This window comes from Grammomys surdaster, unplaced genomic scaffold (assembly GCF_004785775.1).
Source record: "Grammomys surdaster isolate TR1022 unplaced genomic scaffold, NIH_TR_1.0 142, whole genome shotgun sequence".
Classification (NCBI taxonomy): Eukaryota; Metazoa; Chordata; class Mammalia; order Rodentia; family Muridae; genus Grammomys; species Grammomys surdaster.
In genome coordinates this window covers 2,713,693-2,728,110 of record NW_021604600.1, presented here as the reverse complement: position 1 = coordinate 2,728,110, position 14,418 = coordinate 2,713,693, and the positions used below count along the sequence as shown (strand labels likewise).

At 41.2% G+C, this 14,418-nt stretch overlaps 1 protein-coding gene across 1 annotated transcript in view; it reads left to right on the top strand.

The window, feature by feature from the left end:
- The window catches only part of Usp31 (ubiquitin specific peptidase 31), a 59,617-nt gene that overhangs the window by 33,240 nt on the left and 11,959 nt on the right, over positions 1-14,418 (top strand). Inside the window, exons 8-13 of the mRNA XM_028764229.1 lie at positions 1,282-1,393; positions 1,854-1,948; positions 3,888-3,965; positions 4,856-4,985; positions 9,982-10,101; positions 12,318-12,543. Coding sequence (XP_028620062.1) covers positions 1,282-1,393; positions 1,854-1,948; positions 3,888-3,965; positions 4,856-4,985; positions 9,982-10,101; positions 12,318-12,543 — 761 coding nt within the window. The remainder of the gene's footprint in view (positions 1-1,281; positions 1,394-1,853; positions 1,949-3,887; positions 3,966-4,855; positions 4,986-9,981; positions 10,102-12,317; positions 12,544-14,418) is intronic.

The window sequence follows — 14,418 nt, the reverse complement described above, 5'->3', positions numbered from 1 at the left end:
TTTCTTCCTTGCCATCAGTCTGTTGCTGTCTTAGTTAGGGTTTCTGTTGCTGTGGTAAACTACCATGACCATGAACAACTTGGGGAGTGAAGGGTTTATTTCATCATACAACTCTCAAGTTACATTTTGTCACTGAGGGAAACCAGGGCAGAAACCTGAAGTCAGGGTGTGGAGCAGAAGCCATGGAGGCATGCTGCTTACTGACTTGCTCACCATGGCTTGCTGAACCTGCTTTCTCATGGCACCTATCTAGGACCAGCAGGTCAGGACCATAATGAGCTAGGCCTTCCCACATCACTCATTAATCAAAAAAATGTCCCTCAGGCCAATGTGATGGGGGCATTTTTTCAATTGAATTTCCTTTTTCCAAAATGACTCTAGCTTGTATCAAGTTGACATAAACCTAGCCAGCACATGGAAGCAGATGGAAAGTCAGGCAGTGTTTATAACCAGTGGCTAGTGCTGTGGTTTGTGGGGAATGAGAGTATCATCCAGATGAGGAGGAGAGAGTATAGAAAGGTGGGGAGGGAATTCCATGCTGAGGGAGTGTGGTCTGCAACTGATCTGGGTGTGTAGAGGAGGCATTCAGGAATCAGTGCATAGGTTTAACTAGGGCACGAATAAAGCTGGAGCCAGAACAGTCCTTAACTTTTAACTGTGTATTAGAACTACCTGGGCCCGCCTCAGAAAAGCCTCAGTGCTAGATCACATTGCAGACATACTTGACCAGAATCTCTGGAGCTGGCCTGGGCAACAGTCATTTTTGATGTTTCTTTGATGGTTTCAGATGTAGCTGAGGCTGAGAACTACAGAACTGTGTGTCTGGTTTTATGTGGTGTAGGAATCTGGCAGAGCCCTGCTGACTTCTACCCTAGTTAGGAGTTGTCTTCAAGTATCACTTGCTTGCCAATACCTCTCTTGTCAATTCTAGAGTGTTGCTGCCTGCTTCTTGGACCCTCTAGCCTTACCTATTCCTTACAACTTATGTCTTGCTGTACACACTTGCTCAGGCTCCTGTCCACTTTGATCTCTCTTGTTCACTGTCTCTGCCTCCTTATTGCTCCACAGAAACCATTTGTTTGCCTGAGAGATCTAGGCAGTTCTTTTGACCTTATTGTCTCCTTATGAGAGTTACCATTGTTTTTTTTTTTTTTTCTCTGTTTGAGAACTGTGCTAAAACCAGTTAGATTGTGATCTAATCCAAAAAGACCAAGACTAGGAGATTGCAACTCTTTAAAGGAATTGCTGTATTTTAAGGTGATCCCATTGTTTGTGTTGTAGATTTGGACTGCCCTTTGTCCTGCACCTAGAGAAGACAGTAGCATGGGACCTTCTACAGAAGGAGATCCTGGAGAAGATGAAGTATTTCTTGAGGCCTACTGTCAGCATCCAGGTTTGTAAGCACCTTGATATCCCAGTAGAACATGATTTTTACTTAGAAGCAGCAGTTAGTGCAGTGAAACTGCTTTTGTTGGGATTTTCAAAACCGAGAATTTACCTCTAATTTCTGAAAAGAGTTGCCACTGCAGAAGTTCCCTGTGAATTGCTCTGTGTTCCCTTATGGTGACAATCTAGTCCATATGATCAGCTTGAAGACACTATAGAACTTCGGTAATTTTAAAAACTACTATTGCTGTGTTAAGGTATTCATAGAAAACCATTAAATCTGTGCAGTGAAAGCAGTATGCTTATATACTTGATAAATAAGTTGCATTTGAGCACCTTGTATTCAAAGTGGACAAGTATTTTGCAGGGTGAGCTGTTTGTTGCTCCTATGATCTGTTTTGAAAATGCTGCTTGGAAACATGCCCTTAACTAAGTCCAGCCTAATTCTCATTTGACATTTGATACAGGTGTGCCCATTCAGTTTGCGTGTGGTCAGTGTTGTGGGAATAACTTACTTGCTGCCTCAGGAAGAACAGCCCTTGTGCCACCCAACAGTAGAAAGGTAATAGACAAACATAAAACCACCTTCAAGAACCTTACATGTGCCACTTAAAGTAATGTCTGCTATGATTTCCGTGTAAGTGTCTCAAGCTCTTTAAGCTCATATAGAAATTAAGTACTTACTTTACTTTTGATTCATAGTAGGTACAGAGTTGTCCTAGTCAGGGTTACTATTATGGTGATGAAACACCATGACCAGAAATAAGGTGGGAGGGCTTACACTTCCACATTCTGTTCATCATTTAAGGAAGTCAGGACAGGAACTAATAGGCCAGGAACCTGGAGACAGGAGCTGATGATGAGGAGTGCTGCTTGCTGGCTTGCTCTTCATGGCTTGGTCAGTCTGCTTTCTTACACAACTCAGGACCACCTGTCCAGGGTGGGCCCACTCACAGTGGCCTCAGCCTTCCCACATCAATCACTAATTTAAGAAAAGGCCCTACAAGCTTGCCTACAGCCCAGTCTTATAGAGGCATTTTCTCAGTTGAAGCTCCCTTCTTTCCAATGACTCTAGTTTATGTCAAGTTGACATAAAACTAGCCAGCACAGAAGTATTCTTTGCTCTTCCTTGAAATTAGAGTAGCTCATGTTAGGAAGAGGGGTGGGGGATATATACACACACACACACACACACACACACACACACACGTATATATACACATATACATTTACATGTGTGTGCTGTGTGTGTGTGTATATGTGTGTGTGTATATATATATGCATATATATATATGCATGTATACATAAATATAAATAAAGAAATTACACTCTTAATTCACCAAGATTGAAATGTTCCAGGCTAATGTTCTAATCAGAGTCATTACTTTTACCTGGTAACTTGTGGTCTAGAAGGTAAACCCCATCTCCCATAGTTTGAACTCTATTCATCTTTGGTTAGGTCTCTTTGCCAGTCCTTTCTCTACTACAGGAAACCTGTCTTTGTCTTCATTGTATTGATGGGTATTTGAACATGTAACATTGTCTCTTATGTGCTTTACATGGATAGTTTCTGCTGTCCATAATTTCTTTATTAAGAAAACATTTATTGGTCCTACTCCTGATGGAATTAATTGTTCTACTTTGCTACTCCTGTGATTTATAGATAATATTATTCTATTACCTTTATACTATCTATTGTACTAGCAGACATATGTCTATAGACTATCCATATGTGGCTACATAAATATGAAAAAATTGTACTGTTTTTATTGTGATGATTCTTTTCAACACATCCTGTTGAAAAGCACTCAGCTCTGTGCGATGATTCATGCCTATAATTCCAGCATAGGAGGGTCAGAATTTGAAGGCTGTTCTTGGCAATGTAGTGATTTGAATGAGACCTGTGGTGTATGAGATCCTGTCTCACCCCACCCCCTCAGTTTTTTTTTTAAACAACATACTTTTGTTTGGTTTTAGACATGAAAGTAGGTGAGATAAATAATATAAACTTTTATACCAAATGCAAAAGATAAAAGATTAATTTTGTGAGTGGCTCAAAAAATGGTGATAACCAGTGAGTTGACTAGTGTGCATTTATGGAGAAGGAAGGCACAGAGGTGTTGACATGGACATAAGTTCGGCATAGTGGGGTGGGGTTGAGCAAGTGGGAGAGCAGACTGTTCATAAGAAACTGCATCTAGTGTGAGGTCAGACACTGGACGGAAGTTGGAAAGATAATACATAATATCTGAGAGTGTATGAGCAAACCTATATGGTGATACTAAAGTTCTTATACTCTTATTTCTGTATTGCATGTTTTATGATTTTTCATTCTGCTTGTAAACTAGTTACAAAATCAGGCTACATTGGTCTCATTAAAAACTTTCTGATTGGGAACTATAAAGATTTCCTATAATTACAAGATTCTAGATAGACTATAATCATATTTAAGTAAACTCTTTCATTTAGAAATAATATATGACTCCACTCTCATTCTTTAGGGCATTAAAGTCCTGTGGTCCAGGTGGCACAGCTCATGTGAAACTGGTAGTAGAATGGGACAAGGAGACAAAAGATTTGTAAGTTACTGTGCGCTCTCTCTCTCTCTCTCTCTCTCTCTCTCTCTCTCTTTCTCTCTCTCTCTCTTTCTCCCTCCCTCCCTCCCTCCCTTTAACTTTATTGCCATTTTAGCAGCACGTAGATATTTCTATTTAGCTGGAGCATACAAGTCTTACCATTAACTGAGTACCTTAAGTGTGTTTTAACACTTTGTTGAAGCAATTTATTATTCTTTCCCCAACTTCTTCTGTCCAAGGCTCAAAACTTGAGAAAACTTACTGCTGCTGAGGGGAAAGCCATATGTTCATTAACTGCCATGTAGGTTAGTCTACTTTGAATTTTTTGTTACAGGATCATCAAGCTCTTGTAGGCTTATATCAGATAGGATCAGGTGTGTTCAGGATCGTATGGCTGTAAACTGGTAAGCCTGCATCAAATACATGTCCTTAGATACCATGGACAAGAATGAATGATTTAGGCAGCAGTGACTGAGAGGTAGTTCTAGTTAAGAGCACATATTACTCTTGCAGAGGAACCAAGTTCAATTCCTAGCACCTGTGTCAAGTGGCTAACAGCCTTTAACTCCACCTTCAGGAGATCTGACACCTGACCCTCATGGAGACTTATACTCACATGTGCATACCCACACAGATACATGTACATACAATAATTTAGACCAATGAGCATAACATGGACAGTTGAAAAAAGCTAACTCCAAGTCAACTTTTGAAATAACTTTGCAGATGGAGACATTTCCAAGAACATTTTGGAATGTAGAAGAGTTGAATGGCCACATTCTTTGAATTGATCTATTGGGTTATGAATTTATAGCTACTTTAAAAAGCCGTTGTTGTGTCTGTGGATGTTTTTATAAGATATTCTCTGAAAGCTACTTTCCCCTGAATTGCAGCTTGTTTGTAAATACAGAAGATGAGTATATCCCTGATGCAGAGAGTGTCCGTCTGCAGAAGGAGCAGCATCATCAACCACAAACCTGCACTTTATCACAGTGTTTCCAACTCTACACCAAAGAGGAACGGGTAAGATGCAGGGCCTGCAAGATGACAGTGAAGCGATTCATCCTGACCCAGGAATTTTCATTTTCACAGGTTCCACACATTTAAGTGGACATTTTTAGTGTTAGTTCTTTTAGAACTTTTACAAGGAGTGACTTAAAGTTTTGAGTATTTGAAGTGTGTCTTAGTTAGGGTTTTACTGCTGTGAACAGACACCATGACCAAGGCAACTGTTCTAAGGACAACATTTAATTGAGGCTGGCTTACAGGTTCAGAGATTCAGTCCATTATCATCAAGGCAGGAACATGACAACATCCAGGCAGGCATGGTGCAGGAGGAGCTGAGAGTTCTACTGAAGGCTGGTAGCAGAATACTCTCTTCCAGGCAGCTAAGACTAGGGTATTAAAGCTCATATGGTGACACACCTACTCCAACAAGGCCACACCTCCTAATAGTGTCACTCCTTGGCCCAAACATATACAAACTATCAGAGTGCTCTAGAAATGAACCTTTGTAATTATTTGTTTTCTTTTTAATGACATATTTTTTGTTCTTTTCAATTTGGAATTTTAAAATAATTTTTCCTTAGTAATGAAAACTTTTTTTTTGTTGTTTTATGTGTTTATTTTTGAGATAAGGTCTTATGATGTAGTCCTAGCTGCTTTAAAACTTGCGGTGTAAACCAGCATGGTCTCAAGCTTAAAGCAGTCCTCTCCCTCTCCCTCCTGGGTGCTGGGATTACAGACATGGCTGCCAACACAACCCAGCTTTTCTTAGTTTAGTACACATGTACCATAATCACAGGTGTTAGTTTCTAATCAAATTTAGATTGAGTAGTTAAGATAAAATGAAAAATTAAGTTTCTTAGTTGTGTAAACTCCGTCTCAAATGCTTTAGTGACTGTGGTTCCAGTACAGAGCAGCACATACATAATAGATAATATTTGGCACAGTGGTTTACATAGAGTAGGGATTCAGTAAATATTTAAATGTTGAATGGACAGGTAGATAGATAAATCTCTGTGGGGCCCAGGCCTATGAGAAATCTTGATCAGTATTTGTAGAGTTCATCCAATCTTCTGTTGCTGTTCATGATCTGTGTTAGTTTGACTTTCTATAGTTGTGACAGAATACTTGATATACTCAAGATAAACAACTTCAGAGGAAAAGATCTATTTTAGTTCCTGGTTTCAGGCCATTGTCCTTTGTTCTGTTGATTCTGGGTCTTCCATGAGACAGAATATCCTGGAGATGGGGAGTATGTGGAGGAGAAGGCTACTTGCCTCAGGGTTGTCGAGAAACAACAACAACAAAAGATAGGAAGGGGCCAGGAAAAAGATACCCCAAAGTTCTATGGTGAGTGACCTACTACCTCCAGCCAGATCCTTCCCAAGGTTTCCAGGACCTACAAAAATAGTGTTACCAGGTAGGGACCAAATATGGAGTGCATAAGCCTTTGGGGAGCACTTGTATCAAGCCATAGCAGGATCTTAATTTTGACCATTAGTTCAGTCTTTGCTCTTGTACACACGGAATTAGGTACCTTAGGATTAGAACTTCTTTTTCCTATTTTTCTACCTGATTTAAAATAAATGATTGTTGCAGCTGCCAGAGTGCCTTCTGTTATAAGGACTTTACCTACGTAAGACCTGGCACTCATTCAGGTCTGATAGGGATTGAAATTAGCCTGGAATAGGACCTCTGGTCACAGTACAACAAATAGTAATTTGCTTCAAATATTGGGAAATAATTTTTAGAGTCTCACTGAGTTCTCTCCCCTAACCTGTTTGCAGCAAGTTCCTTAAAAAAAAAATAGCTTATCAAAAGATATGTTTATCAATATTTAGCTTAATTATAAAGCAGCTAGTTGGCTTTGGAGCTAGTTGAAAACTTTTGGTTCATCCTGTCTTTTTCATTATTTGTGTTTAAAAATTGACTTGAGAGACGTTTGAAACCAATACAAAGCTTAGGGATTAGCAGATGCCAATGGCAGCATTGGATCTGCAAAGCAACTCGCTGCCCTGGATTGAGGAGTTTGTGATGGCAAGAGAGGTTGCTCTAGAGGCTCATTCATTTAAAGGTTTGTCAAGTTCCTAGGGTGTGTTGGGTCCTGCACAAGGCAGTCTGAAAACTTAGGGATCAAAATAGTGGTTCTGCCTTCAGGTTGTTGGCACTCTAAAGCAAGAAAACAAGTGTACAAGGTTCTAGGCTAGGAAGGAGCTTGGCATGGTTGAAAAAGTGTAGCCGGTATGGCAGGAGCACAAGAGCTAAGGGAGAGAGTTAGGATAGTTTGAGCCCCAGTTAGAGCTGTGACACATCTTTCTCTCACTAAATATCCTTGTATCTGAGAGAGGTGCTTGGCCCATAGGATGTGCTCAATAAATATGTACTGGAGTGTGTGTGTGGTACTTGGGAAGTTCAATGTGGGGCCAAAAATAACAGCAGAGATATAGAGGAGGAGGTGGAACTTAACAGTTGGTTGTGTGACAGTTGTTTGGAGTCCAGCTGTCTTCAGGCTCAGTACAGATGAGCATCATCATGTGGGTGTGAGCCACTGTGCTGTCCATGGAGGTGTTAGAAACAGTGATGGTGCTGGTGCTTTAGAACTGTGATGGTGCTGGTGCTGCTCTCTCCATCACCTCAGATGTGTACTGTTAATGAGAGGACAGCACATGAGGACACAGGCGACACAGAGAGGGTGGGGATGGTGCATCTGAAGTCATGAGGCTCCAGGAAGATTTTGATGAAGGAGGCATTGAGGGGGTGGGGATCTGATAGTTAATTGGGGATACTTGGATTGTCCTGTGACTGAGGTGTTGGTTAATTTTATATAAGGAATGTAATGGCTATTCCTGGTTGTCAACTTGACTACATCTGGAATGAACTACAATCCAGAATTGGAGGGCTCACCTGTGATCCAGCTCTTGAGGCTGGAAGACACAAGTTTCTGATCTGGATCTTGTCATGGAGATCTTGAGGCATAGTAGCCGTGTAAAGCTTAGGCCCAGGCAAGGTAGTATATGTCTTTAATCCCAGGAGACTGAGGCAAGGAGATCTGTGAGTTCAAGGTCAGCCTGAGACAAAGCAAGTTCCAGATCCAGCCATGGTGGAGTACACCTTTAACCTGGGCCACACCTTCTGCTGGAGGCCTACATAAGGACTTTGGAAGAAGTAAGAATCACTCCTCTTTGCCTGCTTGCACTTACTAGCTAGCACATCTGTTGGAGCCTACTTCTACAGAAGACCAGCTGAAACAACAAGCCTCATGGGACTGAGCAACTACTAGATTCTTGGACTTCCCATTCACAGCTGCCCATTGTTGGGATAGTTGGACTATAGACTGTAAATCATCACAATAAATTCCCTCAATATAAAGAGACATTCCATAAGTTCTCTGACTCTGGAGAACACTGACAAATACAAGGAACATAATCTAAAGGTTGAAAATGCCGAAGAGTCATCTTGTCTTGCCATGAGGAAGACCTATGTAGAAGACTGACTGGAAGTTTGTATTCCTGTAGAGCAAGTGCCTTCATTGCCAGGAAGACTTCATAGGCCAAGAATTCTCAGAGTGCAATCACAAGGCCTAGGAGCTTTCCAGCAGTTTATAGTCAGTACAGAAACCAGAGAAATGTCTTAGAAACTATCAGTGATTAGATATTTTGACATTAGTACTACATGTCATGAAAGTATCTGTTTATAATATATTAGGATTAAATGGACAGAAATCTTTTGATACAAGTGTGAGACAGTATAGCTACATAAGGGGAGTATTGATATGCCACATGAAGGTGGTATTGATATGCCACTAGATGATAGTTTGGGTCCCTTTCATCTGACTTTCTGATCACTCCTATTTACCCAAGTATCTGCCCTTTTGTCTCCAAATCTTTTCTGTGAGCATGATTGAGTTGCATCATCATGAAAACAGATCTCATGAGTTGTGCTTCCCTTTTTAAGTTAAATAGAGGAAAAAGACCAGTCTTTTTCCTCTATTTGACACAAATTTGCTGTTGGTAGCCCTTTTGCCCCCCAAAGGCTTTTCTTGTTTATCTGGTTTGAAGTGTGGATACTGGTCTCTGAGGTTCTCAGTGGCCTCTGCTCAGGCTCCATTCGGGCACCTTATGGTACATGGCACTAATGACTACATTTCTCATCGCTTTTTCTTGCTTTACCTAAAGGGAATGCTTCTGGTTTCTAGTTTTTTAGCTGCATCTTTAGAACCTGGTGGCTTCTAAGGTTGGGTATTTCTCTTAAAATAGACATTTTCCGAAAGATTCTGACTGTGACCTTTTCTCTTTCATTCTGGTGGGAATTGTCTACCATTTCCAGGGTTTCCTTACTTCATCCCATGTGTGATCCCAGGTTGGATGTTGTCTTTCTAGGATGGATTTTTCATGCATTTGACACCTCTAAGTTGACACATTCCCCAACTTTCCCATTTATAGATGCTATATTTGGCTATAGAGTATTGGACTGATGTTTGGAAATGCTTATTAAGAGCATGTGGGGAAAACTGCATGGAGCAGTTCAGTGCTGCTCGAGGAGAGAAGGGTTAGGACACAGGAAGTGTGGCTAAGAGTGAGCAAGAACTTGGAGTGCAGTGAGGTTAATGTGGAGAAGAGACAGGCTCAGAAATGGAGGGAGGCGGGGTGAAAGGAATAAGAAAGTGGGAGGGATCTGGGTCCTGGGGTAGTCCCCTAGGTTCCACCTTGGTGGACAATAGTATGATTTGCTGAGATAAGATGGCCTAGAGCAAGAAAGTCCATATTGATGCAATGGTGATAAATTGTAAAAGAAGTCATTCTTCTTTGAGGGAGGTTTATTTAGCTCTCATCCAGTGTCCATACCAGCCAGGTGCTACTTGTGATTGTGTTATCCGATGGGATGTCCTCCTGTGCAGTTTTCAGAGAGATTCTGAGGTGATACCAGGCCCTGGCAAGAAAGGAGTCCAGCTGAATGCCATGACAAAGGCTTTCATTATGTGATGCCTAATGGAAGTCCTGCTCCTTGTTTCCAGCTTGCTCCAGATGATGCCTGGCGGTGCCCACACTGCAAGCAGCTGCAGCAGGGGAGCATTACATTAAGCCTGTGGACTCTGCCTGATGTGCTTATTATACACCTCAAGAGATTCCGCCAGGTGAGAAAATCCTGTCACTGGAAAAAGCTAGTGAGACCTTGTTTCTCTTGACTCCTTTTAGTGGCTTGTGTGGACTCTTGGTTGGCCCTTTTGGATTCACCCACTTACGCTGTCTGAGTGTGTCCATACATGTTTGACTAGTCCTATCTATGGTCATGTTTTCTAAAGAGAAATTTGAGTATCCTGTGATCCTTTAAGTCTTGAACATTATATTTCATGCACATGTTTTACTTTGTTCTTGAGGGTTTGCTTTGGACTTGTAAATGTTTTGCTTACATTTTAGTATGCTTACTTTAGAATTGTAAAGTGATCCTTTGTGAAAGAGGTAGAATTGTGTTTCTACTTAATGTAATAAGGAGTGTTGTCCTCTTCCAAGGAGTTGTTATATAGTTGGGAACATGAGTCATATGTAGAAACCAACATGTGCTTTTGTTACACCGCTTCATGAGTCACTTTCCCCCAAAGTCTATCGCTTGAGGTGAAAAGTGTCTTGTACAGCCCCATTGTGAGAGAGACTAATGAGAGGTGAGCCTTAGTGAGTCTTTGTGGCCTGGATTTAAGAGAGTTTGTGCCTGAAAAATGAGCAGATATTTGCTAGACGAGGAGAAGCAGGACTGTGTCTTCATGTGACAGAGGAAGCAGTTATGCTGAGCCTGGGGCCTGAAGAGGCTGAAGCAGGGCAGTGGGCGAACACTCCAGAAGGTGGGGTAGTGGTGGGAGCTGAGGTGGGTCGAGAACAGCTGTTCAAGCAAATCCTTGTGGGCAGAGTCAGGTTTTAGTGAAGAGCTTTGAATAGAAGTAGCAATTGCCAAATACGTGTTCTGAAGTGAACATTTCAGCTGCTGGGTGGTTAGCAGATGAAAAGTTGCAAGTTTGTGGCCGTCATAGAGGCTACTACTGGCTTAGGACAGAGTTACAGCAATAGGGGTGGGGAGGCGTGAAGACCTAAGATGGAGCAAGGGTGGCAAGGGTGATATACACCTAGTCCCCAGTCTTGGGCTTTCTTAAGCACTAAAGGTGGAACTTAGGGGACTATCCCAAATTACCAAACCTTTCTAGATTCGGAGTTGGGCTTCTGTGGTAATGAAACATGGCATTTGCCTTGGGCATCCTGCTTGGGCTCTGCAGGTGGAAATTGACAGAGGTTTCCAGTCCAGCCTTCTCTGTTTTCTCCTAATGCTAACTAATTTCCTTCACCTTTTCCTTCCAGAATCCCAGACTCAAAACTTCAGTGTCATCTTGGGCATTCCTTCTTGTCACTCCAATCTAGGTAGCCACTTGCTCAAGTTGACTTGGCTTTTCCATGGATTTCTTGTGTGTTTCTCCTGCTTGCTGTCACCTTGCCACTAAATGTTTTTCTCTTACTGTTTAGACTTATGCAGTTGCAGTCTTTTGATTGATTTCTGAGTCTCTATAACTCTGTCCTTCCTATGTGTTTTACACACTGCTCACAGTTCTTCACTCATAATTGTGGTGACATCACTTCCTCCCAGCAAACCTCAGTGCTTCTCTCTACACTACAAAATAAAATCCCTGTTCTTCAGCCTGGCCCTTATTCAGAAACATTTCTCCTATGAATGTGCATTTTCCTTTAATAGATCCATAAATCCTTAGGATTGTCTGATTACTTTTTAAATCTTCTCCTGGACATAGAAAACAGGAATAATATCCATTCCACAGATTTTTATGTTTCAAGGCTATTCCACAAGGTTTAATGGAAAATTCAGATTATTTAGATTGTTGGATAAATAGCTAAGTTCAGTCAAGTAAATGTGCATGTTGGAAAAGTGGAGAGGAAAGGGTCACTGTTTATTGAATGCCTCTCCTATGCTAGGTATTGGGATGTGCCCTTTATATAGTTAAACTTTATTAATCTTCAGACATCTGGCAGGAGTGTCAGGATGAACCACCTGAAATTGTCACTTTGCTTCTAAGTTGCCCCCCACCCCCTCAAAAAAGAAAGCCTTGACAGATGAAGAAATGAAAATCTGGAGGTCCCTTCCCCTCAGGTTGGCCCTCATTGTTTCTACTTAAGTTGTACTAAAGCTTGTCCTGGAGTTCACACTATTACTCTGTTTCTCTAGTTTGTGTCTTGAGACATATCAGATAGATGATTCACAGTGATTTAACTGACAGGGCCTACATTTCATGCTAAACTGATCTTCCATCTGCATCCATTAAAATGTCATCAGAACTTGTTTTTCTTCTTGCAACAGGAAGGAGACAGGCGTATGAAACTTCAGAACATGGTCAAGTTCCCCTTGACTGGCCTGGACATGACACCTCATGTGGTTAAGAGAAGCCAGAGCAGCTGGAGCTTGCCATCTCATTGGTCCCCATGGAGAAGGCCCTATGGACTCGGGAGGGACCCTGAGGACTACATCTATGACCTGTATGCTGTGTGCAATCATCATGGCACCATGCAAGGGGGGCATTACACAGGTCTGCAGTGCGAGAGGCTGCGTGTCTGTACTGATGCTTCTTTCAAGCTGTTTGCTTGTAGCTTTTGAACCTCCAACCTCCCTTTCTCTTCCAGTGTGCCTTTTGCCAGCTCTGAGAACAACATCATCCTCCAGATCTCTGTCTAAGATCAAATGCATGAACCTCCTTCTTTTTTCTGAGTCCATTCATCTAGTAGTAAGCGTGATGGGAAAATGTTTGTAGAAGACAGCTGAGGAGCTGTTCTTGTTTACTCGGCTGCCTCCCTCCTCGTTAGAGCTATGCTATGCTGTTGAGGTTCTAGCGTCTCCCTCACTTAGAATGATCATGAGCCACTTTCATGGCGTCTATTCTTTTAGGGGTAATTTTACTTTGTACTATAAAAGCAACTCTGTTCAGCATGTGAAATATGGAGAAAGATGGAAAGAATGCCATTGTGATATAGGCTTATCAGGCATATCAAGATAAAAGTTACTAACATTTAAAAAATCATGGTTAAAATACACATGAGTAAACTTAGCATCGTAGTCAATGTTAAGTGTCCGGTTTAGTGGCATTGAGACCACAATGTTGGCCATCACTATCCATTTCCAAAACTTTTTCTTCTTCTCAAACAGAAACTTATTAAATAGTAATTTCCATGCTCCCTTCTTCCAGCCTCTGACAGCCATTACAATCTGTCTCAGTGAACTTTTTACTCTAAGTGCCTCTTGTATGTGGGACCACACAGTATTATTAGTTCTTTGTAACTGCAATATTTTATTGAGCATAGTGCCTTTAAAGTTCAGCCATAGTAATGCTTGATACATGAAATATAGTTTTAGTGTTTTTCATAGTTTTTTGCTGTTTTACACTGATGTAACTATACTGGTATATTTTACTCATAAATATTAAACACTTGGTAGTTAGCTTGCAGTGGACTCACATCAGAGGTGACTAAATCCCACTGTGTGTCTTCTAGGAGTAGAAACAAGTAGGCAGAGATGTAGATACAAATAAAATTTAAGTTCAGTGCAGTGTGTGTAGAAATTGGTAGTGGAAGTAAACCTGGGTAGGGTGAGGGGTGTGGCAGGAAAAGCTACCTGAGATTTGAAACCTGTTTGTGCTCTCTGAGTGAGAGCACGCCTTTATGGTGGTTCAGTAAAGACGATGTTGCTTAATGATATGGTAACATCTTAGCCTGTGTAGTTGCGCTGATGTTCTAATGACAAATTATCTAACATGGCATTTCTCAGAACGTATTTCTCTTTAAGTGACATGACTAGTAATCATTACCATTGCTAAACATATATTGTTACTGTTTTTAAATTTTTAATCTAATATTGATGACTCTTCTTGTACATACTTACTTTTTTCTGAATTTTAATTCTTTATTTCTTTGAGATTGAGTCTTGAATGAAGGACATATATGAACTGTGGGCATGTGTGAACCATGTAAAGACAGATTTTAGGGTTTCTCGCTTAGACATCTGTTTACATAAGGATTGATGCAAAGGAAATACCATTAATTAGTTATCTGTATAGATCTCTAGACTCATATTGCTGTTTCCTTTATCTTCAATATATTTGATGAACACGCCTCTTATGAGCTTAATTTAACAGTGTAGTGTTTTTTCTAACAAGACCCTGGCACTCTAATACTGGCCATTGACTTACAGTGGTAAATGGAAATGAATTGGGGTTGGGGTATCCGCCAGGTGGTATTTTTAAATCCTTGAGATTCTTCTCCTAGCAGTTAGTCACCAGCTCCCTTGTGTATTGGCAAGGTAGTGGGGATTGTTAGCCTTCCCAGCCTTGCATGCTCTTTCAACCTACTCTCAACCTACCACTCCAGGAGGGCAGGAGGGCAGGAGGGCAGGAGGGCAGGAGGGCAGGAGG